At 39.5% G+C, this 27,575-nt stretch overlaps 1 protein-coding gene across 1 annotated transcript in view; it reads left to right on the forward strand.

Moving 5' to 3' along the window:
* The window catches only part of FGD6 (FYVE, RhoGEF and PH domain containing 6), a 269,170-nt gene that overhangs the window by 48,167 nt on the left and 193,428 nt on the right, over positions 1-27,575 (forward strand). The window contains exon 2 of the mRNA XM_053716891.1: positions 3,788-6,032. Within this exon, the coding sequence (XP_053572866.1) occupies positions 3,788-6,032 (2,245 nt within the window). The remainder of the gene's footprint in view (positions 1-3,787; positions 6,033-27,575) is intronic.

The following is a 27,575-nucleotide window of genomic DNA, read 5'->3' on the forward strand; positions in this document are numbered from 1 at the left end:
TCCGCTTATATTAAGCATAGTACTCTATTTCGTTCTATTAGGTAAAACCCGATCCGATATGCAGCGTCGCCCGCAAATGCCGGCGACGCTGACTTTTACGCTGGTTTGGTATCCTATATACGGCTTAACCTAGAAGTTACGCCCGTATATTTCTGCCGTCGCCCGTAGTTTTTTGGGCCATAGGCAGGTATACCAAACCCGCGCAGTTTGGTATCCAATATACAGCATAAGGACTTACGTGGCGAAAATGGAGAAATCTTACTCCATTTTCACCTCGCCACAAAAAGCAGCCGTAGTAAGCCTTACGCTGTCTATTGGAGCCCCGTAACTCCCTAAACTACCTGCCAAATAAACCTAACACCTAACGCATGTGCAATGTCTATCTACCTGTCAACCGCGATCTGCTAAATAAAACCTAACACCTGTCAACCGCGATCCTCCGCCGCAATCCCTAATAAAATATTTAACCACTAAACCGCCGCCCCTTACTTTAACTACCCCCTAATGTGATCCCCCTACACCGTCGCCAACTATATTAAACTACCCCCTAAAGTGAGCCCCTTACACCGCCACCATCTACCTTACCTACCCCCTAAAGTGAGCTCCTACCCCGTCGCCATCTATTTTAACATTATTGACCCCTAATTTAATCCCCTTACCCCGCCGCCACCTATATTAAATTATTTAACCCCTAAAATACTAAACTATCCCTACCCCTAAACCTAAGTCTAACCCTACAAATAGCCCTGAAAATGGCTTTTTGCGTGGCATTACCCCAAAGTAAACTGTGTAGGGGGATTTAGATTGTAGGCAAAAGAGCAGTTTACTTTGTGACAAAGCCCCGCCAAAAGCCCTTTTAAGGGCTGGTAAAAGAGCAGTTTTCTTTGGGGCATGCCCCGCAAAAAGCCCTTTTAAGGGCTGGCAAAAGAGCAGTTTACTTTGGGGTAATGCCACGCAAAAAGCCCTTTTCAGGGCTATTTGTAGGGTTAGACTTAGGTTTAGGGGTAGGGATAGTTTAGTATTTTAGGGGTTAAATAATTTAATATAGGTGGCGGCGGGGTAGGGGGATTAAATTAGGGGTTAATAATTTTAAAATAGATGGCGGCGGGGTAGGAGCTCACTTTAGGGGGTAGGTAAGGTAGATGGCGGCGGTGTAAGGGGCTCACTTTAGGGGGTAGTTTAATATAGTTGGCGACGGTGTAGGGGGATCACATTAGAAGGTAGTTAATGTAGGGGGCGGCGGTTTAGGGGTTAAATATTTTATTAGGGATTGCGGCGGAGGATCGCGGTTGACAGGTAGATAGACATTGCGCATGCGTTAGGTGTTAGGTTTTATTTAGCAGATCGCGGTTGACAGGTAGATAGACATTGCGCATGTGTTAGGTGTTAGGTTTATTTGACAGGTAGTTTAGGGAGTTACGGGGCTCCAATAGACAGCGTAAGGCTTACTACGGCTGCTTTTTGTGGCGAGGTGAAAATGGAGTAAGATTTCTCTATTTTCGCCACGTAAGTCCTTACGCTGTATATTGGATACCAAACTGCGCGGGTTTGGTATACCTGCCTATGGCCCAAAAAACTACGGGCGACGGCAGAAATATACGGGCGTAACTTCTAGGTTACGCCGTATATAGGATACCAAACCAGCGCAAAATTCAGCGTCACCGGCATTTGCAGGCGACGCTGCATATCGGATCGGGTTTTACCTAATAGAACGAAATAGAGTACTATGCGTAATATAAGCGGAACGGAAACAACTTTGCTTATTATGGTTCCGCTTTTACTGTTCCTAGTGTATCGCGCATGCGCTAACGGCCGTGAACGCGCTTGGATTTCAGTCCGATGAATGGGCTATCATTGGCTGCTGGTTTGAAAAAGAAGCTGAATACGTCACAGTGGGGGGAGTTAGGAAGCCATGTTAGGACACCAATTTTGAAGTTATCGTAGACGATTCAACAGTGAAGGCGGTAAGTAAGAGAAAGGGGGCACGTTGCAGCTTGATCTTTATTTATAGTTTTTCAACATAGATTAATGTTGTGGGCAGTGTTGAATGTCCCTTTAACAATGTATTTTTAATTTAACTTTTTATTTACTCCAGTTTTAAAAATAATATAAGACGGGCTTCCTGCAAGTTCCTAAAAAAAATAGATTATATCTGAGTATTTCAAATTTATAGATCAACTGAAGTTTTTTTTACACATCATGGTGTAAATTACGTTATTGCTTCTTAATTGATTGTTGAACTTTTTTTTACTTTTATTACACTTTTTTACTTTTTATTTCATTCTTTTTTTAAAATATTAAATATTTTGTTTAATTCTTTATTATCTTGTCTCCATGTGTGTAAAACTATCAGCCAAGGAGTAAATGTACAAGACTGCAAACCGTTGAGGCAGACTCTATGGGGCATATTTAACAATGATATGATGTCCGCTGCACATCGATAAATGTCAACAGCATACGCTTTCAGCATTTATCATTGCACCAGCAGCTCTTGTGACCTGCTGGTGCAATGCTGCCCCCTGCAGATTCACAACCAATCGGCCGCTAGCAGGGGGTGTCAATCAACACGATCGTATTTGATCGAGTTGATTTCTGTCCGCCGCCTCAGAGCAGGCGGACAAGTTAGGGAGCAGCGGTCTTTGATTACATATACATTTATTTCTACACTCCACTCTGCTCTGGACATTCCCTTTGCCAAGGGAGTATTATACAAATATTAGAAGTTCTTTCTTTCAAATAGAGAATTGACAAGTTAGAATAGGCTGTCAGGACATAAGACATCTTTGTAATTACAATATTTTCATGCAGTCTTGCAATAAAGTAACATGCTAGGTTTTTGTCAATTGCAGTGGCAGTTCTATAGGGGGTGCTTTTAACACTTTGTTTGCTGCAAATGTTTTTCATTAGCCAAATTACACCTACCACTTGCCTTATTTCCAGGAGCCAATCCGGAGTTGTTACTAAAGTAGGCAAAGCTAGCCACTGTCCTTATGTTAGCAAAAGTTCCATTGTTTTGCAGTTACTTATCTGATTAGATCCACTGAGGCTAATTATGGACAGATATGTGCTATGCTTGTGAAGTCTGCAGTATGCATTAGAACATTTTTCTATTGCACTATTGCTGGCATATAGCAAAGGGGGTTAAGCAGCAATGCACTGATGATCGTGACATAGACATGACTAGTGAGCCAATCAGGAGCGGCATACGTGTGTAGCCTCCAAATGTTATCCTTGTTTTACTTTGTAGTGGAAGTGCATTGCCACTCGTAGCTGATTTATAAATATGTTTTCCCCCTTTGGGGGATTAAGCTTAGTTATAGAGCTATGAGAAAATGCTATAACTCAGTAACGTATTTTCTTATTACCCCCCAACTCCTTTGGAGTGTGTTTAGCTGTTCTTTTTTGTTGTGGTTATTCCAAGACCTGAACTGATCTAAGCAATCACTTTTGTAGCATGTAGCAAGGTCACATAAACTGCAGAAAACTCAATTATTGTTAACAGATTTCATTTTGCAGTGTTTTTACAGTTTTCTAATTTTTAAAAAAATTATTCTATGTATATCTTGATAAAAAATCTACCTTTTACTTTAAAAGAAATGATGATCTGTCTCCTCAGCCCCGTGGCTGGCAAAAGTAATATGTATTTGTTAATACCGAATCTAATAAAGGGTCTCTCTTTATTTTTTATGGTTGTACATTTGTAAGTTATGACTCTCATACTGTTATAATCATACATATTATTATGTAATTCAGTAACTAATTTGCTTTGTTTTTTTGTCTTTCCTAGACGTTAAGAAGCCTCCAGTGGCCCCAAAACCAAAACATGTGCTGGCTCAGAAGCCGAGCCCTCCACCAGTTGCACCCAAACCAGATTTAGTCCTGTCAAGTGCATCACAGTCCTCCAGGAAGTCTAAACCAACAATTGCACCAAAACCCAAGGTCCTTAAAGGCTCCTCTGTCTCTGAAGATAGACCACAATCAGCTATAAAATCAGTAAATATTAGCAAAGAACTTCATAAAGGCAACAGCTCTGAAAACGTGAGATGGAAAAAGGACACAATTGAAAGCTCTACCTACATTATTCCATCTGGTTCTTGTAATTGTGACTGTGGCAATAAAATTGGAAATGGGGAGTGTTTACAAAAAAATCACATCGTGATAGAAAGGTTAGAGAATTTAGAAAACAGAAAAAATTGGGGTCAGCCATTGTCGTGTACAAGGCCAAACAAGAAACCTTGCAGCCAACAAGTAAAGGGGGGTAAAGCACAACAAACAATTTTAAAAGCCAACTCTCCTGTAGATAAGGACAAAGATGTTCTAAACAAGAGTGTTTTCACAAATGGACATGCCTACAAATATGAGAATTCAGAAAGGGATTTTAGGAAGGTTACTCATACTTCTGTCAACTGCAAAACTGGGCACAAAACTTCAGAGACATCTTTTTCCATCTGTGAGGAACTTACACATAATGTGGAAAATCATAATAAATCAGAGGTTGAGGAGTCACGTTCTCTTCTTCTTAAAAGCAGTTCAGAACTCCATTCAGATTCTGAAATTATGGGACGTGAGAAGCATCTTAATGGCAATTCAGTAACTGGTAAGTGGTCAACTAGGGAAGACGGTAACATTCTGTGTCCCCCACAACGAGCACCACCTCCACTTAAGGTTCTCCCTGTACCAAAACCTAGGAAGTTACGAACACCATGTCTAGTGCGCCAAGACTGTATTGAAAGCCCCACGGAAGGTAATGAAAATCCTGCTTCCTTAGTTGCTTATTCACAAAATTTTAGTGAACATGAATTAAATGGAATTGACAACTGCAATAAACAAGTGGAACCTTCTGATAAATGCAATGCAATTTTAAACCAAATTGTTGCTATAAGAACTGTAGATGAGGTCAGTATAGTGGAAAAGGAGGATATTTCTGTCAATTCAGACACTGTTCGATCAACAGCAGATAATCAAGAGGAGAATAATCCAAGTACTCCTGATTTTATGGAAAAAAGCTGCTTTGTAAGATTTAGTTCACTGTCCATGAGTTTGCCTAAGCAGCTGAAATTAATTTGTGAACAGAATTCCCATTCAAATAAAAGTCTTAGAACTACTACTGAGACAAAAAATACTAACATCACAAAAAATGTAAATTCACCAAGGGTTCCTCCAAAGAAGCCACAAAGACACAGTTTGCCTGCAGCTGGCCTGCTTAAAAAATCTGCTTCAGAAGAGCAGATTGATAAACTTCATGACTTTAATAATAGTTCAGCTTCAAGAGGTGTTGCAGGTGCGGAAGAAAACCGTCACCCTTTCGCTAATGAACAAAGTCTATCATCTTTATTTAATACTCCAAAGCAGCCTCCAGAAAAACCAGTTTGGAAGCTGCCACATCCCATTTTACCACTTGTAGGCAACCAAGAGTCCTTGAAGTCTTCTTTAAACAATGAAGCTGTTAGCCCAATTACCAAACCGAGAGCTAAATCATTGTCTTCTGTGGATATGGATAGAATAGACAAGCCCTTTAAAGAGAGCCCTAAAAAGAGCTCATTACGAACATTTTTAACTATGAAGTTATCCGTGTGTATAATAAAAAGTGACTTTCAGAAGTTTTTGTCCAGAGGTTGCAAATCCTCAGAAAGTGCTTCCAGTGATATTTCTTGCTCAGGAAGCAGTCCGATGCCGGTACCGTGTAGAAATAAACCAGCAAAGGCACGTTCTGCAGATTCTTACAGTCCTTCAACCCCAAAGAGAAAGCTGAAACACAAGAGTGAGTTCAGCATTGCAAGTAAACCTACAACATCATCTCTTGATGAGGAATTGTTTTTATCACAGAAGGAACTATTGCCATCTGCAGTAGATTTTACAGACCTTGATCCTCCAGAATATGAAAACATATGTCACTATGAAGAAATTCCAGAATATGAAAACTTGCCATATACCCTGGTTTCCGACAAAAACGATGAATCGGCAATTTATGAGGTGGAAGACCCAGATGAATCATTTAGTAATTTTGCAGTGTCCAGACATGAATACCACTGGTAAGTGCTTTAACCAATTCTTAAATAGGTGGTAGTAAGGGGATACTAAGTACAGGCAATCAGTGAAATATGCCTTGAAACATGGGGTTTGCAGCTATATTTTACTCCGTATGTACTGCATTCTCAGTATTAACTGTGTATAGTGAGAATTTTGACAAACACTGTTAAAGTCAATTTAAAGAGACATTAAACCCCAAATGTTTCTTTTTTGATAGAGCTTAGGTTTTTAGACACCTTTCCAATTTACTTGTATTATTAAATGTGATTAATTCTCTTGGTATCCTTTAAAGCAGTAATGCACTACTGGGAGCTAGCTGAACATATTGGTAAGCCAATGACAAGATGCATACAGTATATGCACAGCCACTAATCAACAGCTAGCTCCCAGCTCCTGTACCTACCTATGTATGCTTTTAAACAAAGGACACCAAGAGAACTAAGCAAATTAAATAATAGAAGTAAACTGGATGTTTAAAATTGCATGCTATTTCTAAATCCTGAAGGAAACCTTTTAGGTTCTATTTCCCTTTAAGATGGTATCTGAAACAATCCTGTTTTTTAAAGAAAATACTTGGTAAAATGTAATCAAATGTAAATATGTATTGTGATAAGAATCCCTTATTGAATTTAACATACAGTGATTGATTTTTTTTTTTTTCTCAAATACAAATTTGCTTCATATTGACCTCTTCACACCGGGCACAAGTGATTAACATTGGGACAAATGCAAAAATGGAATTGCACAATTGTCGATGTGATCATGTGATTTTAAGGCCGGGATTGGATCATGGGGGGCTGCCTACATTACTAGGCATGCTTCCCCAGGCCAATCCTGTGTTCATCAAAAGGGAGAGGCTGCATGATGCCTTATAAGGTATGTTCGGCATTAAAGGGACACAAGTCAAAATTAAACTTTCATTATTCAGATAGAGCATGCAATTTTAAACAACTTTCCAATTTACTTCTGTAATCAGATTTGCTTTGTTCTCTTGGTATGTTTTATTGAAGAGTAAAACTAGGTAGGCTCATAAGAGCTCATGAGTGTGCACGTGTCTTTAGTACTCTGACAGCAGTGTTTTGCAACATTATTTGTATCTTTGTTATACAATATTGCTCAGGAGTGTGCATGTGTCTTTAGTACTCTTGACAGCAGTGTTTTGCTCATTATTTGTATCTTTGTTATACAATACAGTATTGCAGAACACTGCTGCCATAGAGTACTGAAGACACGTGCACACTCCTGAGCTCTTATGAGCCTAACTAGTTTTACTTTTCAATAAAAGATACCAAGAGATTTGATAACAGAAGTAAATTGGAAAGTTATTTAAAATTGCATGCTCTATCTGAATCATGAAAGTTTTATTTTGACTGTTCCTTTAAGCAGCGCTGTTAGGACGGCATGGAATGTCCTAACAGCGTGAAGTGATTAAGTTTGTAGGTTAAAGGGTTATGAAATCCCATTTTTTTTTTCTTTCATGTTTTTAGATACAGCACACAGTTGTAAACAACTATCCCATTAACATCAATTGGCATATTTGCTTCATTCCTTTTGTATCCTTTGTTGAAGTAGCATCATTGCATTACAGGAACCTATCTGAACACACTCAGTGAACCAATGATTAGTGGCATATATGTGCAGCCACCTATCAGCAGCTAGTTCCCAGTGGTGCATTGCGGATCGCGAGTCAACCTAGGTATTCTTTTTAACAAAGAATACCAAGAGAACAAAGAAAATTATCTTATAAAAGTAAATCGTAAAGTGGTTTAAAATGACGTTCTATCTGAATCATGAAACAAATGTTTTTGGTGTCATGTCCTTTTCACTGTCACATTTTCTTTCTATATGAATTAATATTTGTTGGGTTAATAATTTTTTATTCTCTTTAGTTGTAGCTGCCAATTATTGTAAAATGGCTAAAAGTGGTAAAAGAAACATATTGATTATATTTAGGGACTTTTTTAAACATGAAAACCCAATGGCAAAAAGAAAAAAAATATTATACCTGAAACAAACTTTGTATGATATTGGTATTGACTACCATGGAAACTGAGTATTCAAAACATGATTCCTATTGGAGGGCTATCCAGATATCAGCAGGTATGGAAAACCAATGTGACTGCTGTAATCACAAGCTCGGTACTATAGCCCAATAAATACAAATTCATAGTCACTGAACATTTCAGCATTAGGTTTTCTCACTTAAAGGGACATAACGAACAAAATGTTTATTTAATGATTCTGATAGAGCATACAATTTTAAATAACTTTCCAATTTACTTCTATTATCTAATTTGCTTGGTTCTCTTGGTGTCCATTGTTGAAAAGCATACCTAGCTAGGTTTAGCAGCTGGGAGCTAGCTGCTGATAGGTGGCTGCACATATATACTTCTTATCATTGGCTTACTGTTGTGTTCAGGGGGCTCCCAGTAGTGCATTACTGCTCCTTCAATAAAAGATACCAAGAGAATGAAACAAAGTTGTTAATAGAAGTAAATTGTAAAGTTGTTTAAAATTGTATGCTGGATCTGAATCGTGAAAGAAAAAAGGTTTGGTTTCATGTCCCTTTAATAACACTATGCCCTCTTAATTATAATGCTAAGCACAGAAGAAATGGATACTGAACTCAAAATATAATTCACAGTCTACTTTAAAAAATAGATAATCCCTTTATTACCCATTCCCCAGTTTTGCATAACCAACACAGTTATATTAATATACTTTCTTTTTTAAGACATGATGAGTCCACGGATCATCTTAATTACTAATGGGATATTCACCTCCTGGTCAGCAGGAGGAGGCAAAGAGCACCACAGCAGAGCTGTTAAATAGCTCACCCCTTCCCTCCCACTCCAGTCATTCTCTTTGCCTACGTTAGTGATAGGAAGAGGTAAAGTGATGTGTTAGTTTAGATTCTTCAATCAAGAGTTTATTATTTTTAAAGTAGTGCCAGATTGTGCTGCTTTGTTATAGGGTGTAGTAGAGCTTATGGTGGCTTTAAAGCAATGGGAACTTGTGGGACATCATTCTCACTGTACCTCCCATACTAATGCTGCCCTTACCAAGAAAATCTGAGGGATTTTTACTCAGGATTTTTATTATATTACAGGTCCATGGGAGAGAGAGGACCTCTTAAACCTGGAACTGCCTTGCTGTCAGGCAGAAAATGAGGAAAGTGCTGACTTTCTTTCTGGGGAGTTGAAGTAAACTCAGAAGACGGTTAGACACTTTATTTTTTATTTAGACCTCATTAAGTTTGACTCTTTACTATGGGTTACAGGGTTTATTTCTCCTAGGCGATTTAGGGGACACCTGGGACAGTTGAACGCATGGGATGTGATGCATTAGCTCTCCTCCCGGCGGTCTATTAGGCGACCGGGACTTTTGCATATTGATGTAGCTATTACTGTAAGCTCAATGTAAGGCTAACAGCTACCCAATGCTTTGAATGTTTCCACGTTCGTGCTGTGTGTCTGGGACGGACAGCTACCCAATGTATTACATTTTGCTGTGGGCTAATACTGCAGGCCCCATGTTGGTGGTTCCTTAGGCTGTATGTCTGGGAATGGCTGTTACTTGCACTTTACATTACTAGTGTTGCGGTTTCAGTGTATGGCTGACAGTTTCTGGGCGGTCTGTTGTTCTCCCGGCGCCTTCACTTGTTAAACATTAATGGCGACCGGGAGATGGCATTTGGTAACGCCCACGATGGGCGGAGTTTTGGTGTGGCGCCAATGTTGTTACGCGCCACTTTGCTACGCTTCTGTTATCGGAAGGATCAGAGGGGGTCAGCACAAAAGGCTTGAGTTTCTCTGACATCAGAACCAGAGCCGCAGACATGCGCACTAAAACCACTCGTTGCAATATGATAGAATTGTTTTTTTCATGCAGCACCCTGAGCTTTAGCTTCGAAAGAGTTGAGGACGCATAAAGCTTATTTAATAACATTTCCTCCTTCCGGTTTTCAGAAGTCACGGAGGTATTCTCCTCTAAATGCGTGCGCTTCAGACAGCGCTCTGATAGTTCAGAATTTAACAGTACTGACAATCCTTCATACTTGTTTCAACCATGTCTGCCCTTATAATAAAGATGTGTTTCTTTTTATCATTTAAGGAGACAGTATCTCTGGCTATATGTTATTTTTTCTAACAACTAATTCAGTCTTTATTTTATTACCCTAGTATATGTGAAACAGGTTACTTAAAGAAGGGTATATTATTTTTACTATCTCACATGCAGTGCTCTGCGGTTCCTTGTGATTTCCAGCTGGAATTGCTGCACAAGACATTGCTTTTTTAATGTCATGGTGATGTCTATGATCAGCATTGTTGGTAACTAATTTAGCTTGCCTCTGCTATCTGTAATAAGTTACTTTTAAAATTTAAAGGGACAGTAACGTTTTTTATGTGTTAATTTTTAGTAAAAATGTTCATTTTTTTCTGAGCCTACTCCTTTTTAGGGTGTTTGCTGTTTAGGAGTCTGTTAACTAAATTCTCTTATAGTGTCCCACCAAATTTTGTAGTCCACATGCAGTACCCTGTGATTCCTCTCTCACTCCTCTGGAGTTTCCCTACATTTCAGGCATTATATGTTTATTGGTGGAAAACCTTACTAGAGGAATTATTTTCCATGATCTTTGTGTGGTCGCTATTCCGACTGGTTCTTCCCTGTTACCTGAAAGGGGAAGATAATTCGAGATTATCTGAGAGGGAATTCTCAAGCTCAGATGGTATATTATTTTATTGGATCCTGGGGTTGTTTTTTCTTTCAGTTTTAGCTTGAACACCTCCATTTGTTACTTTAGGAGGTTTTAGCTACCCTGGGTGACTCCAACATTACCGGTGTAATCTATCCTAGGGCATCCGGTTAATTATAAGGAATGGAAGACACCGCATTCTCTATATTTCGAAGATGTTTCCCATAGCCGATTCAGCTAAGGAGGCTGGGCAAACATTCCTTAGGGTGGAAGGAGTAGCTTCCAGCTTAGCTAAGAGAACTACTATACCCTTAGAGGATAGTTGGGTTTTTCAAAAACTCTATGGCCAAAAATTGGAAATGATGTACACCAGGGCTTATAATGGCAACCAGCTGTGTAGCTTGTCTGATCCTACTATGTCAGAATCTCCCCTGAGTAATATCCAGGGTAGGATAAAAACTCTCAGATTGGCTAATTCCTTTATTTCAAATTCTTCCCTTCAAGTTTTCAAACTGGGAGCATTGTTTTCAGGTTTCTCTGTTCCAGCTCTTATAGTTAGAGCCTTGCTCTACGGATGTATGCTCTAAGCTTTTAGCAATTCCTTACAAGGAGAAGACCTTGTTGGGACCTGGCTTGTCGGAAATAATATCTTTTGAAATTTAGAGAATTTAAAAAAAGAAAAAGAATCCAATTAGCCTGCTGTTGAATCCTAGACAGCATGAAGGACATGCTCCCGATCTGCGATCGGATATTGTAGGGAGCAGAATTTCTGTCTTCGCTCAGGCTTAGGTTCAAGATGTTCAGGATCCCTGGGTAATAGAACATAGTGTACCAGGGATACAAATTAGAGTTAAAAAAAATTCCTCCCTTAGGCAGGTTTCTGCTTTCAGGATTATCTGCAAATCAGATAAAAGGAGAGGCGTTCTTACACCGCATAGGTGACCTCTCAGACCTGGGAGTGATTGGTCCAGTTCCAATACAGGTACAGGTTTGTGGTTTTTTATTCCAATAGGTTTGTTGCTCCCAGAAAAGAGTGAACCTTCAGACCACTTTTTAGATCTCAAGAGTCTAAATAAATTTCTTTGTGTCCCGTCCTTCAAGATGGAAACTATTCGTTCCATTCTTCCCTTGGTTCAAGATGGTCAATTTATGACAGCAGTGGATTTAAAGGACGCGTACCTTCATGTGCCATTCAAAGGAATCGTCTCAAGTTCTAAGGTTTGCATTTTTGGACAAACGTTTCGAGTTCGTGGCTCTTTCTTTCGGTCTTGCCACAACTCTGAGTTTTTTATCAAGATTTCACACAGACATGGTGTTATCCTTTTGGCGATCTTCCATGTGGAAGGTTTATTTGGATGGAGTTTCTTAGTACCAGGCACATGTGTAACTTTCTTGGGAACCATAGTAGTTTCCATGTCATTGAAGATTTTTCTGATAGAATGTTAAGACATCAGAGATCATCGATACTTGTCTAATCATTCAGTCCTCTCCTCAGCCTTCAGTGGCTCAGTATATGGAGGTAATCTGGCTGATGGTGGTGGCAAGGGACATCCATCCCGTTTACTCGGTTCCATTTCAGACCTCCTACAGTTAAGCATGTTCAGGCGGTGGATCGGAGATCATACAGATTTGTCTCCTCAAATTCTGCTGGAGCAGGAGACAAGGGATTCTCTTCAATGGTAGTTGTCTCTGGAGCATCTCTCCAAGGGATCCTGCTTTTACAGACCATCTTGGGTTATTGTGACAACTGACGCTAGCCTTTTAGGGTGGGGAGCAATCTGTGGCTCCCTAAGGGCTCAGGGGGTTTGGATTCAGCCAGAGTCTGTTCTTCCGTTAAACATTCTGGAGCTGAGAGCGATTATAAGGTTCTTCTGGCCTGGCCTCAGTTAGCCTCGGTCCAGTTTATCAGGTTCCAGTCGAACAAGAGAACGTCAGTAGCTTACACCGATCATTAGGGAGGAACGAGGAGTTCCATAGCGATGACAGAGGTATTCAATATAATTCAGTGGACGGAGGCCCATTCTTGCTTTTCTTTCTCGGGTCATTGCTCGAAGTGTGCAGGAGAGGGCATTAGTGATCCTCATAGCACCGGCTTCGCCTTGCAGGCTTTGATATGCAGACCTGGTGGACATGTCATCTCTGCCACCTTGGAGACTTCCGTTAAGGAAGGACCTTCTATTTCAAGGGCCCCTCCTTCATCCAACTCTGGTTTCTCATTAAGACCATGATTCAGGCTCGTAGGCCCGTCTCTAGAAACATTTATCATAGGATATGACGTAAATATCTCTATTGGTGTGAATCCATGGGCTACTCATGGAGTAGAGTTAGGATTCCTAGAATTTTATCATTTCTCCTGGAGGGTTTGGAGAAAGGTTTATAGTCAAGTTCCCTAAGGGGTCAAATCTCTGTCTTTATCCTTTTTGTTACACAGACATCGGGCAGATGTCCCAGATGTACAATCACATTTTCAGGCCTTGGTTGGGATCAGGCCTGTGTTTAAACCAGTTACTCCTCCATGGAATCTGAATTTAGTTCTCAGAGTTTTTCAAGGGGCTCTGCTTTGAGCCTATGCATTCCATAGATATTAAGTTGTTATCTGGGAAAGTTTTCTTTCTTGTTACTCTCTAGTGTAGCTTAATGTCTTGCACATCTGGTTGAGAAGCAGAGGGTTGAGAGTTTAAATCTACCCTCGGGTTCTGTTCATTTAATACAGAGAGTCAGAGCTCTCGGCATTACAATATGAGTCTCCTTATCTTATTTTTCCATCCAGATAAGGTTGCTTTATGTACTAAATTAGGATGTCTTCCTAAGGTTGTTTCTGATCGGAACAATAATCATGAGATTGTTGTTCTTTTCTTGTGTCCTAATCCTTCTTCTCAGAAGGAAAGACGTCTGCACATTTTGGACGCGGTCTGTGCTTTAAAGTTTTACCTGCAGACAACTAAGGACTGTCGTCAGTCTTCTTCTTTGTTTGTGGTTTTCTCAAGTGAACGCAAGAGACAGAACGCAACGGCTACTTCTCTTTCTTTTTGGCTGAGGAGTATCATACTTTTTGCCTTTGAGACTGCTGGGTAGCAGCCTCCTGAGAGAGTTGCGGCTCATTCCACGAGGGCTGTTGCTTCCTCATGGGCATTCAAGAATGCAGCTTCTGTGGAACAGATTTTTAAGGCTGCAACTTGGTCTTCTCTTCACAGTTTTTCAAAATTCTACAAATTTGACATTTTTGCCTCGACTAAGGCCGTTTTTGAGAGAGAGGTTCTTCAAGCAGTGGTGCCTTCCATTTAGGTTCCCTGTCTTGTCCCTCCCGTATCATCTGTGTACTCTAGCTTTGGTAGTGTATCCCATTAGTAATTAAGATGATCCGTGGACTCATCGTGTCTTAAAAAAGAAAGGAAAATTCATGCTTATCTGATAAATTTATTTCTTTTTTGACACGATGAGTCCACGGCCCGCCCTGTTTTTGTAAGACAGGTTGTGGGCTATTGTAAACTTCAGACACCTCTGCACCTTGGCTTTTCCTTTCTCTTCCTAACTTCGGTCGAATGACTGGAGTGGCAGGGAAGGGGGGAGCTATTTAACAGCTCTGCTGTGGTGCTCATTGCCTCCTCCTGCTGACCAGGAGGTTAATATCCCATTAGTAATTAAGATGATCCGTGGACTCATCGTGTAAAAAAAGAAATACATTTATCAGGTAAGCATACATTTTCTTTTTAACCTCTATGATCTTATATATAAGCCTCTGCAGACTGCCCCTTATCTCAGTTCTTTTGACAGATTTGCATTTTAACTAATCAGTGCTGACTCATAAATAACTCCATGGGAGTTCGCTCATTGTTATCTATATGGCACACATGAACTAGCAGTGTTTAGCTGTGAAAAACTGTCAAAAAGCACTGAAATAAGAGGCTGCCTTCAATGGCTTAAAAATCATTTTGAGCCTACCTAGGTTTAGCTTTCAACAAAGAATACCAAGAGAATAAAGAAAATTTGATGATAAAAGTAAATGTCATGCCCTGTCTGAATCATGAAAGTTTAATTTTGACTTAAAGGGACAGAAAGCCCTAAAATGTTTTTTCATAATTTGGATAGAACATACAATTTTAAGCAACTTTCCAATTTGCTTCTATTATCACATTTGTTTCATTCTCGTGCTATCCTTTCTTGAAGAAGCAGCAATGCACTAATGACAGCTAACTGAACACATCTGGTTAGCCAATCACAAGAGACAAATGTGTGCTGGTACTAATCAGCAGCTAGCTCCCACTAGTGTAGGATATGTGCGTATTATTTTTCAACATGGGATACCAAGAGAACAAAGCACATTTGAAAATAGAAGTGGATTTAAAAGTGTCTTAAAATATCTGACTTTCCTATCCCTTTAAGCAGTCTGTGGGGATGGGTAGGTAGTGAGAAACAGCGGTGGGAAGTATTTTTTTTCCACTGCTCCCAGAGAGGCAGGACTGGGTTCAGTAGAATTCACAATATACTTGATGATAGCACCTCATTTTTATTTGTCCTTAATTTGTCACATCAAATGACGCTGGTATTTCTGTGGACTACAAAACAACAATATTGCCGTTTTAAATGCCTTTAAAACATTTATTTTGTATACAAGTCTTTTGCAATGCAGTTTATTTAAAATGAATGAATTGCAATTTATTTATATATGAATAATGATTTTAGTGTCCCTGAAGTCTGATGATCATTTGACATAATATAGCAAATAGGAGACAATCCAAAAAGTAGTTCTAATTGATGTTTTACATTTTGTTGGAGTCCAGTTATTTACTAAATTCTGTTGTTTGTCCTTAGAGATGTCTTAATTGGCTGAGTCATGGGATTTCCTGATTATGATAAAAAAAAAAAAGCTGTTGTTGGCTATTGAGGTTCTTCTAGTGCCCCATCGTCTTTCTAGATAATTCTTTCAGTTCTCTTATCTCCCCTTACATGTTCTGCCTCTCTTTCCTGTGTGTTATTGCAGACATATACACTCAGCCTGACTACAGTAGCATCACTGGTCTCTGTCAAATTATTTTTTCTGTACCAGTCAGGAACTTCTGTCAGCTGAAAAGTTTCCAAAGTCAACTGGGTTGATCAATGTTTGCTTACTGAGATTTTTTTAAGGAACATTTTTCCCATTTCATTTTGGACATAAAATGTTTTACCAGCAAATGAGATGTTGAATAGTATTTTTCAAGTACCTATATACAGTGGAAGGTGCAAACAAAAATATTTATATAATGTCTATTGTCTATCTTTCCCGGACAAATTACACTTTACACACTTCTAATACCACCTTCTTCTAGTGTCTTGCAAGTTCATATTCAGACTGTATTTTCCAGGCAAATATACTGTGCGGAGTCTGAGCCCTCCCAGTGTATTTCTTCATTTGCTGTTATAAGCATACTGCATGCGATATTAGCACAATACTGAGGCTTCAATGCCCTACATAATAAAATACATGATTCTTAATTGTAGCCAAAGCCTGGGAGCCAATGTGTAGCACTAGTTCTGGTCCTCACCTTCCCTTATTTATTAATATTATGTTTCTAGTCTAAGAACTGTAGAGGCAGGGCTGGACTGGGAATAAAAAGCAGCCCTGGGAAATTCTGAGATCAGTCCTATTTTCCGTTGAGTCAGTAGAATGCGCACACCCTATTTTTCTCAAAGGGGATTATCGGGATACTCCTTCCCCTAATATTATTTTTCAGAATTATATTATAAAAAAAAGTGCTTGATTGTTGTTATATGCAACCTAAAACCCAATTGCATTCATTAATAACCCCATTAAATTGTATCTTTCCAGCCCCAGCTGCTGCAGCCCACCAGGAAATCTCCTGGTTTCCTGGTAGGCCAATCCGGCCTTGTGTAGAGGCATTTTGTAGTAGTCTAACAGGGGCTGCCAGCATAAAGCTTCATGGTGTCAAAGGATCTTTAAACAATAATAAAATATTGATGAGCTAATAGATCATTTTCTTATTGTACTATTGCTTGCAGAGCAAAAGGGGTGAAACAACATAGTTAAAGTCAGCTTCTGAGCTAAAATGCACTGCGGTTCCTGGGCTAAACACAGCCAGTGAGCGTGGCTATGCATATACGTCACCTGATTAGCTCAGTGCTGTATTTAGACCAGTTGATCATTTCCTTTGATCTGATTTTGAAGTGTAAGCACCAAGCCCAGAGCATGGGTAAATGTTTAAATAATCTTATTGCCATGGCAACAAGTATGCATGGGCAGAATTTTGTTATTCAGCAATCGGCTTATTATCAGGGCTGTGTACCTCCTTATCTGCAAGGATGAAGTCCTCATAATAGGAAAAATCCCAATCCCAGTTACATTTGTATGTTTTATTACAACTTGTAGTAATGGAAGGTAAAATATATTTAGAAGACTGAGTAGATAATTTAGTTCTGAGGCCTGACCTCCAGTATATATGGAAATCTGCAACAATGTAATGATCTGCAAGTGCCCATACACTTGGCATACCACCGTATCAATCAGTAGAGGACCTACTCAACAGATGGCCCTGGTGCAAAAATGTTTGGTCTCCCCAGAGGTAACTCAGTAGTAAGCAATAGTAATAAAATTAATGCTGCTCTGTATAATAATTTTGAGGATAAATAGATGGACCTGCAACCTGCACTAATAAAAGTCTCCCTTGCATTAGAATTGTACACATCCTGCACAAGCCTATGTATAGACTGGTTGATATGGGCCCCCTCAGCACCTAGGCCCTGGAGCCACCGCACCTGCTGCACCAATGGTAGTTCAGCCCATGGTATCAATAATTCAGCAGCATTTGTGCAATAATCTTTATCTTTATTGAAAGCATTCCTATACTAATTAATCTGTCATGTTTCTGCATGCACATCCACAAAAACGAACAAGGAATACTAAATACATTTTATGCACCTCCCTCTAATCATGGGTACAGCCATTGTGACGGATACCCCGGCTACCCCGACTGGGTAGCTCCGCCAAGAGGGGTCCTGCTTCCTCCCTGCCGACTGCAGCTGTGTAGCTGGCAAGTGACCACAGCCTGTAGCCCACCCTGATACCTGGACCGCACCAGTGTTCAGGGTCCCACCCTGTGGCAGATGCCGGCTACCCCAACTAGGTTGCTCTGCCAGAGGGTCCTTCCTCAACCTGGAACAAGCCGCTATGTAGCGGAGAAAGTGATTATAGCAGGAGCCCACCCAAATAACTAGACAGACTAGCATTCAGGTGAAACGAGAATTGATTTATTAGGAAACACACACTCCTTTTATACACAGACAAAGGGTCTTATAGCAGCTACAGTCCCACAGAGTCCTAGGACACACAGGTGGTGGTTTCGGGGTGATCCCGGGGGAGCGGCAGTACTTCCATGGTGTCATTTGAAAGCTCTCAATCCCGAGATGCAACGTGATTCGTTACTGGGGACCAGAGTTACAGCCTGGTAAACAGGGCCGGACTGGGAAATCAGACCGGCCCTGGAAATTTGTATAGACCGGCCCAGCCACGCCCCCTCCAAGCCAGCCACGCCCCCTCCAGTCCAGCCACGCCCCCTTCAGCCCAGGCCATACACATTCTGAAACTTGCCAGAAATAATGCTGCAGTGCTCCCCTCCCTCACGTAAACCTCCCAGACCCCTTCAGTGCTAAATACTTTTGTGTTAAAATCACAAAAGTATTCCATTGAGCAATGATAATTTTTTTATTGGACTAACTATATATTATAAATGTATAGTTAGTCCAATAAAAAAAGTATCATTGCTTAATGCAATACTTTTGTGATTTTGAGATATATATACTATATATATATATATATATATATATATATATATATATATATATATATATATATAAACATATATATATATATATATATATATATATATATAAACATATATATATATATATATATATACACAATACACATATACACACACACACTTTTTATATTTATTTATATATATATATATTATATACACACATACACAGACATTATATATATATATATATATATATATATATATTTGTGGTATTTCTTTAAGGTGTTTGTGTGTACCTAGACTAAACAACACATCAATGAGTATGATTAGGAAGCACATTTTACACACAAGACACAAATAATAGGGAACAAATGGGTTAACTAAACTTTAGAACTCAGCAGAGAGGGAGGCTGACCGCACTTGCCCAGGTTACATTAATAAGAAGAGATAACCTCTGACTCCTCTTACCTCTCATTTCATTCAGCATGGCTCTCTCATCCAGAAAGAAGGAGGGGGAAGAGGATTGCAGACAGTGCCGTGCTCTCTGACAACACCGGAATGTTTTTAACATGAGCTGGCCATGCGGGAGCTGACAGTCAGAGTATGCACAGGAGCACGGAGAAAACGCAATTCAATTCCCTGCTACAGTCAACGGGGGTCAGACAAGGAGGAACAAACTGGCTGGCTGGCTGGCTGCTGCCTTTGCAGAAACAAAACAACATGGCTAATTGTAATATTCCAAAAGTTTAACGATCGCATAGTGTATATTTCTATCTGCAAATTTGCAAATAGTAGTTTGCTCAAACTTGCAGATAGAAATATAGACAATGTGAATCTGCGATCTTTTTGGAATATTCCATATACAGCTGCCTCTGTCAGCCAGGCTGGACTTACCTCCTGCTTCCACTGTCACAGCGCACCGCTCACACGGACCCCCACACACAAACTTGAGTGCCTGTGCCACTGCCCCCCCACAGCCAGTTAATAAAAATAATTTTTATATACAAAATAGTATTATTAATAAAAAATAAGTTACCTTCCTTAATCTATCTGCAGTGGCAGCAGGCCCTCTAAGATGCTGAATTGCACGACCGACTTGTCAGTCTGCCCGGAGGCGGAGCATAAGCTGAGTGAGGAGGAAGAGGAGCACTGCCACTGACTGAGAAGCCCGGCAGCGGCCAGTTTACAGTATAGCATAATTAATTATAAATAAATATTCAATATTCGCCCTCTCCACCTATGCAAATTATTTCAAATCATATTCAAATTGAAAGCCATTGCTTGCATGCGCAGCCCTTGAAGCCAACTAGCCGGCTGCCGCTAATTGAATGATGATGCTACTCTGCTCTCTATTGCAGCAGCCAGCCCAGAGAGCTGACTCAGCTGCCGGCCCACGGGATTTTTCCCGGTATCCCGGCTGCCCAATCCGGCCCTGCTGGTAAAGATAGGGAGTAGGGGTGTCCAAAACCCCCGGTTCCCAAAGGAGCTCCCCTCCGGCAATCCCTTCGGCAATCACCCCACCTCTTGTCCTCCCCAGGGGCTACCAATCCCCAGAAGAGCGGAGCTCTGAGGCAAAGGGTCGCTGGAGTGACCATGGGTAAAGTTAGCTGGTGTCCAGCATGAAGTGGCCGACTGGGCGTTCCAGGAGCCCGGCTAGCCTGAGAGGGGTTAGGCGGGTATCCGTTGTGGTGCGGCCAGCTGGCAGTTCCAGGAGCCCGGCCAGCCTAGAAGGGTTTTCCCGGTCAGAGATCAGCTCTTCTCTGACAATGTTCACATTACAAAACAGGTCTTGGAGATTGCAGTTGATCTCAGGATCCCAAATCCACTGAGAAACAGGAGGGAGTGAGGTAGTAGGGGGTAGGGGTTTAACCCTTGCAGCCCGGTATCCTTGACAGCCATTTTGCAACCTAGGTTACACGTAGGTATCTGAAGTAGAGTTGCCGCATGTGTTTAAACAGACCAGCACTGGAATGTAGTGAAAGATTTCAACATGGCGGCACTCATGATTAGATGGATGTGGGAAATAACCTCAATACTATGTTTATAAAATGTATTTAGTGTTTAATGTCCCTTTTTAATGTTTTCACTTTTCACCTTCTGTAGTCTCAAATGATATTCAGTGAAGTGGTCCTATGAAAATAAGCATTGCATCTGCTGGATGTAGAACTGTATGCTAAGTACTGCTGATGGAAAATAAATTATTTTGTTGGGGCTCCTAATGCATTTTATTAGTTATGCATACAAAGTGCTTCCTGGTTGTAACTTTGTTATATACATGGAATCTAATTAAGCTAATACACCAGTGACTCATAATTGCAGGGCTATAGGAGCTGCTCAGTATCTGGAATATTTGTGGCAAACTTTTTTTTTTTTTTTAAATATTTGTTCTGTAGGTCTTTGCAGTAATAAAATAAAAATGATGCAAGCTGGAACAAAGATTCTAGCTGTATGTTTTGACCAGATGCCATAGCAAATGATGATCAACATTCCAGTGTTCTTGTATAAGCTCATCAGAACCATATCAGGGTGTTTTATCTTTTTAAAAAATCACTGTTTTTGATGGGTATTGTAACTTTTTGCACTTTTTTGCAATCACGTTTAAAGTAAAAAAAAAAAAAAATGTATTCATTATATGTATGTGGGTGTAGAAGTGGTCTGGAAAAGAGGAAAATGAATCAGATTTTGGCAGCAGAATCTGGCTAAGGAAATGCAGATTTGGAACTGACCAAGAAGTGGTAGGAAGAGGTGGGGCCCCTTATCTCTGATTTTTAAACGTTGTGCAGATGCTTATACAGATGTTAATTTCTAACATAAGTTATTAACCTGACTTATAAAACAACAGTACACAATGGCACTAAAGCTTACAGATTGCCAATAGATTTGTTGGAACTTGTTTGACACTTCTATCCCATTTATGTTGGTTTCTTCACCAATATCCCTTTTGCCAGGCTGGGAATTTAAGGTGTGTGCAGCCAATAAATACATCTACGGATTCCTATGTCAGGGTGTGTCTTGTATCAGCGATGCACAATTCCCAACATTAGAGGTGCATGGAGCTATAAACGGTTAAACCTAGATAACCTAAAGTATTAGCCACAAAATATACCTTTTATGCAAAGAAAAATGATAGTGTATGTATGAAGTGCCAGGCGTGAATACAAAAATAGTTTTATTCACTTGAATTTATTACAAATACAATTGCAAAACTGAAGCTGGTCCTTAAATGCTGACCCTGCTGCAGCGCAGATTACAATTTTTTAAACTGTACTCTGGATTTTTAGCCAGGGTGGTGAGTAGAAGGTAATTATGTATTCATTAATCACATTTATTCCCTTCATACCTTTTTATCAGTAAAGACACAATGTTTAAAACACTGATGTACAAAGTAACGTAGTGAGTTACCACTTGTAAATTTCTAGAGAAATACAGACCTATTAAAGCTTTTTACAAATATAACGCCTCCTATGTTGGAGACAAATTATACCATCTTGTAAAAAATACAATCCTTGTACCCGCTTGTGGGGATGTGCAGGAAGTAATAGATCCTGCACAAATTAAGTAAAAATAAAATAAAAGGTCAAAACCTTTTAAAATGATGAATAATACACATTGCAATGAGATCTATTAGGTATAACCCACTGGTTTTTTTTTTATAAAACAATTAAACAGACTGTTTTTTTATTTCTTCAAGCTAGAAATACCATTCATTCTAATGTTTATATAGTTTCTACCAATAGAATTAATACTTCATGCATCTAGCGTTATTTGAGTGGACGATCCATATTTACTTTCAACTTATCCATAGCAATGCCACTATGGCACCTTTTTAAAGCAGTTTTTATGTGCTAATCGTCTTAATTATATGTCGTCATAGTGCTTTTATATTCTCATTCATAATGGGGACAGAATACTTGCTAGTATAATTAGAAAGTAATGCAAATACTGATGTGTAAATATTTGTTTAAATCATTCAGGCCATATGGTTTGACTGTCAGTAAATCAATTTCCATTATGCATAGAGAAGAGATTCCTCAATATCTCCTCCTTGAGTCCCAAGTGACGTTTGTAGGAAGACAGTTAACATTAGTTATCTTTGTATAACATTTACACCATTTCTGAAACAGTTGCCAACACTGAGTAGCACTTTTCCTTTATGATGATCTCTGGTTCCATTTGTTATGATGTTAGCATGTTCTGACTTGTGTAGCCATTCCTACATAGGACTTGTACATCAACAATTTGTAATAACATGAAAGTTTTGATTTAGTTTGTGGATCTGGCCAAATCTTTCTAGCTAGTAAAGGTTTATTGTATGCACTTGTGAACATATTGATCATTGTTGTATCTTTCAATTAAACAATCTAAAAAAGAAATTTGAACTTGATGTCTCAGTAGAAAAAGCAATTGTATTCATTATTTACAGCAGGGCTCGACAAATCCAGGAGCCTGGGAGACACTGGCTCCTAGAATTTTACCCCTGGCTCCTAACTTTTTGGGTTATTCTCCATATATCTATATACAAATCCAACTGTCTGGCTCCTAAAAAATATGCCTGGCTCCTAAATATTCTTATTGGCTCCTAATTTTTGAACATATTCGTCAAGCACTGATTTACAGAAATTCCTCTAGTTTTTCTTGAGTACCTTCCAACATCACAAATATATTGTCATTATATCTGATCCATACTGTGTTATTATGTGTTACAAAGTTAAAGGGATATGAAACCCAACATTTTTCTTTCAGATAAGTATGCAATTTTACTAATTTACTTCTAGCATCATTTTTTTCTTTGTTCTCTTTTGTTGATCAGCAAGGATGCAAGCTTAGGAGCCAGCCCATTTTAGGAGCACTATATGACAGCAGTTTTGCACAAATGTTATACATTAGCAAGAACACTAGAGGGCAGCACTATTTCCTGACATGTAGAGCTCCAGATGCCTACCAAGGTATCTATTCAACACAGAATATCATGGGAATGAAGCAAATTTGATGATAAAAGTAAAATGGAAACTTCTTTAAAATTGTATGCTCTGTCTGAATCACAAAATAATGTTTTTGGGTTTCATATCCCTTTGAAAGGCAAATGCTTAAAGGGACAGTAAAGTAAACATTAAAGGGACATGGAACCCCCAAAAATTCTTCATGGTTCAGAATACAATTTTAAAACCATTTCCAATTTACTTCTATTATCAAATTTGCTTTATTCTATTGTTGTTCTTTGTTGAAGAGATATCTAGATAGGTAGCGTGCACATGTCTGAAGCACTACATGACAGGAAATAGTGCTCCTGCTAATGTATAACATTGTTGCAAAACTGCTACCATATAGTGCAGCACACACGTGCACACTACTGAACGTACATTTATGTTTTTCAAGAAGACATTTTGAAAATAGAAGTAAATTAAAAATTTGTTTGAAATTGTATGTTCAATCATGAAAGAAAATGTTTGGGTTTTATGTCCCTTTAAATGCTCATGATTCAGAGCAATTTTCAACAACTTTCAATTTTACTTCTATTATCAATTTTGATTATTTAGTATCCTTAAAGGGACAGTCTACAATAGAATTGTTATAATTTTAAAAGATAGATAATCCCTTTATTACCCATTACCCAGTTTTGCATAACCAACACAGTTATATTAATATACTTTTTACCTTGTATCTAAGCATCTTCTTCCACCCCCTGATCACATGAAGGTGTATTTATTATCTGTTGTCTTGAATTTAGCATTGTGTTGTGCTAACTCTTAAATAACTCCCGTGCCTGAACACAGTGTTATCTATATGGCCCACATGAACTAACATTCTCTTGTTGTGAAAAGCAATTAAAAAAGCATGTGATAAGAGGCAACCTTCAAGGGCTTAGAAATTAGGATATGAACCTACCTAGGTTTAGTTTCAACAAAGAATACCAAGTAAACAAAAGCAAATTTGATTATAAAAGTAAATTGGAAAGTTGATTAAAATTACAAGTCCTATCTGAATAATGAAAGTTTAATTTTGACTAGACTGTCCCTTTAATTATAGAGTAATCTTAGGTGAGCTCAGGAGCATTCACGTCTTAAACATCTGGCAAATATTTGCAACAAAGTTTAAAACAATATTATACATAGTTGCAAACTTTGCTGCCATAGAGGGTCTGTAGCATTCTATGGCTGCTGTGTTTACAACTATGTATAACATTGCTATAAACATTGTTGTAAACACTGCGCCAGATGGCTAAAGACATGTGCATGCTTCTGAGCTCACCTAGTTTTACTCTTTAATAAAGGATATCAAGAGAAGTAAGCAAATTGATAATAGAAGTAAATTGGAAAGTTGTTCAAAATGCCATGCTCCTTCCATCCATTTGTTTTATTTTTAATATACTGTCCCTTTAACAAAATGCATATAAGAAAAGAGACTTGTATGTCCCTTTAATGGGTGAAACAGTTCAGTCTCTCACTGACTGCAATGTTCTCTGCCTTCTTTTGAAGGGCTGGACTAGGGAGCTGCTCATAAAATACCTTTTATTTAAAATATGAATAATGTAGTAATGTTTATTTCCTTCTTAATATAAGGAGAGTCCACTCCTTACTGTTGGGAAATACTGAACCTGGCCACCAGGAGGAGGCAAAGACACCCCAGGAACAGTCTTAAAGGGATAGGAAAGTCCAAATTAAACTTGCATGATTCAGATAGAGCATGTCATTTTAAGACACTTTTATATTCACTTCTATTTTCAAATGTGCTTCGTTCTTAGTATCCCTTGTTAAAAAATGAATATGCACATATCATACACTAGTGGGAGCTGCTGCTAATTGGTGCCTGCACACATTTGTCTCTTGTGATTGGCTAAATAGATATTTTCAGCTTCCTGTCAGTAGTGCAATGCTGTCCCTTCAGCAATGGATAACAAGAGAATGAAGAAAATTTGATAAAAGAATTAAATTGGAAAGTTGTTTAAAACTGTATGTTCTATCTGAATCATAAAAGAAAATGTTGGGGTTTACTATCCCTTTACATACCTCTCCCACTTCCCCTATCCCCCAGTCATTCTTTGCCTTTTGTCACAAGAGGACGGTAGAGAAGTGTCAGAAGATTTCAGAGTTGTTCCTCAGGAGGAATATATGCCATTCGTTATGAAACTGGACTTTTAAGTAGTCTTGTCAGCCTCTCAGTGAGAGCATTGATGAAAGTTAGCGTCTGGAGATGCAGGGAGAGTCTTTCTGCGAACCCATCCAGACTCCTGCTAACAGCTCCTTAAGCAACCAGTGTTGACGAGTTTCACTGTCTGCTTTCTTCACTGAAGTCCATGTCAGGAGCGATGCTACAAGACTGTCACATGTTATGTTATGTTGCACAGCACGGATTCTAGTAAGATCGTTTCAATTTTTACTGATGTTGAAATTGCTGAAGACAGGGTCACAGTGTGACTCCTTTTATCTTTACAGAATCATGGGTTAACATCTCCTGAGGGAGGTTTTTGAACAGTGGGGATTAATCAAATGTGTTCTTTGATTTATGTTACTTTATGTGTGAGATTTATTATGGCTCATAGACTGTTATGCGGTAATGGAACATACAGGTGTTTTTACTTTCACTTTGAATGCTGCGCAGCTTGTAGCTTGGCACGCTTTTTCTCATAGCAGGGGCAGTCCTGCATTGCGCACTACGTGACCGGTTGTCGTTTTCTCTTTCCTGACTGAGCTAGCTGTCGGAGAGGTCACTTTTTCTCTGGTTGCCTGGGTCTAGGAGGTGGTGAGTGCCCTAGTCATTGGGGGTATAAAAGTGCAGTTTTTGTGAGAAATAAAAAGTGCATTTATTTGTATCCTACTGTTGTTAGCGCAAGCTATGGAGGATCCTGATATGCTTCAGGGTACTCCCTCTATGCCTAATAGTAATACCTGTCAATATTGTGAGGAGGCCTTTGGTGTGCCCGCCCTCTCAACTATGTTCCATATGCAGCAACAAGGTTATTATGGCTAAGAAGGTTAACCCCTTTAGTATGACTGAGCCGTCCACCTCTGAGGACTTGCCGTCCCGTGAGGTGCATACCCATCAATCATCTCCATTGTCACATGCAGCTTCCCATAGCACGCCTGATCCTCCGTCTGGAGGGAGCGTTTTACCATCAGACTTTACCGTGCAGTTAAAGACGGCGGTGTCTGAGGTCCTTAGTGCTCTAACTCGTCCTGCTAAGCGCAAGCGAAAGGTTAAACATAGCTCTCCAGTCCAGGGGACATCCAGTGATTTGCTTGCTTTGTCTGCCTTTAAGTATCCCAGAATGGGTCACACTCTAAATCGTCAGAGGGTGAAATTTCTGGATTGGAGTCTGCTACCTCTAAGCCTCCGGCTGTGGAGGAGCCAGCCTTTAGATTTAAAATTGAACACCTAGCTTTAATTCTAAAGGAGGTTGTATCGACATTAGAAGTTTCAGAGACCAAGTTGTCTGATGAACCTTTGATCCCTAAATTAGACAGAGTGTACGAGGACAGGGTAGCCCCACTAACTTTTTCTGTATCTGTAAAAATGGCGAATATTATTAAAAAACGAATGGGATAGAAATGCATCTTCCTTTTACTTTGTCTGTAATGAAATGATTCCCGGACTCTCAGCTGGAGTTGTGGGGTTCCGTCCCTAAGGTGGATGGTGCTATCTCCACGTTAGCTAAGCGTACTACAATCCCTCTTATGGATAGCTCGTCTTTAAGAGAGCCGATGGGTAAAAAGATGGAAACTTTTCTCAGAAAAATGTTTCAGCATACGGATATTTATTTTAACCGGCAGCGGCAGTTGCCTCGGTTGCTGGAGCTGCGGCCTACTGGTACGACTCCTTAACTGAATTGATTGAGGTGGAGGGTCCCCTCGACGTTATCCAAGACAGAATTAAGGCTTTGAGAATTGGTAATTCTTTTATCTGTGATACAAACATGCAGATTATTCGCCTGAATGCTAAAATCGCTTGTTTCTCAGTGCAGACACGTCGGGCGCTCTGGCTGAAGTTTATTTGGTCCAAGCCTGGACTCTATTATCTCTGCGGTTACAGGGGGCAAGGGTGCCTTGCTACCGCAGGATAAAAAGAACAAATCTAAGGGACAAGAATTTAATTTTCGT

Source organism: Bombina bombina, chromosome 6 (assembly GCF_027579735.1).
Source record: "Bombina bombina isolate aBomBom1 chromosome 6, aBomBom1.pri, whole genome shotgun sequence".
NCBI classification, from domain to species: Eukaryota; Metazoa; Chordata; class Amphibia; order Anura; family Bombinatoridae; genus Bombina; species Bombina bombina.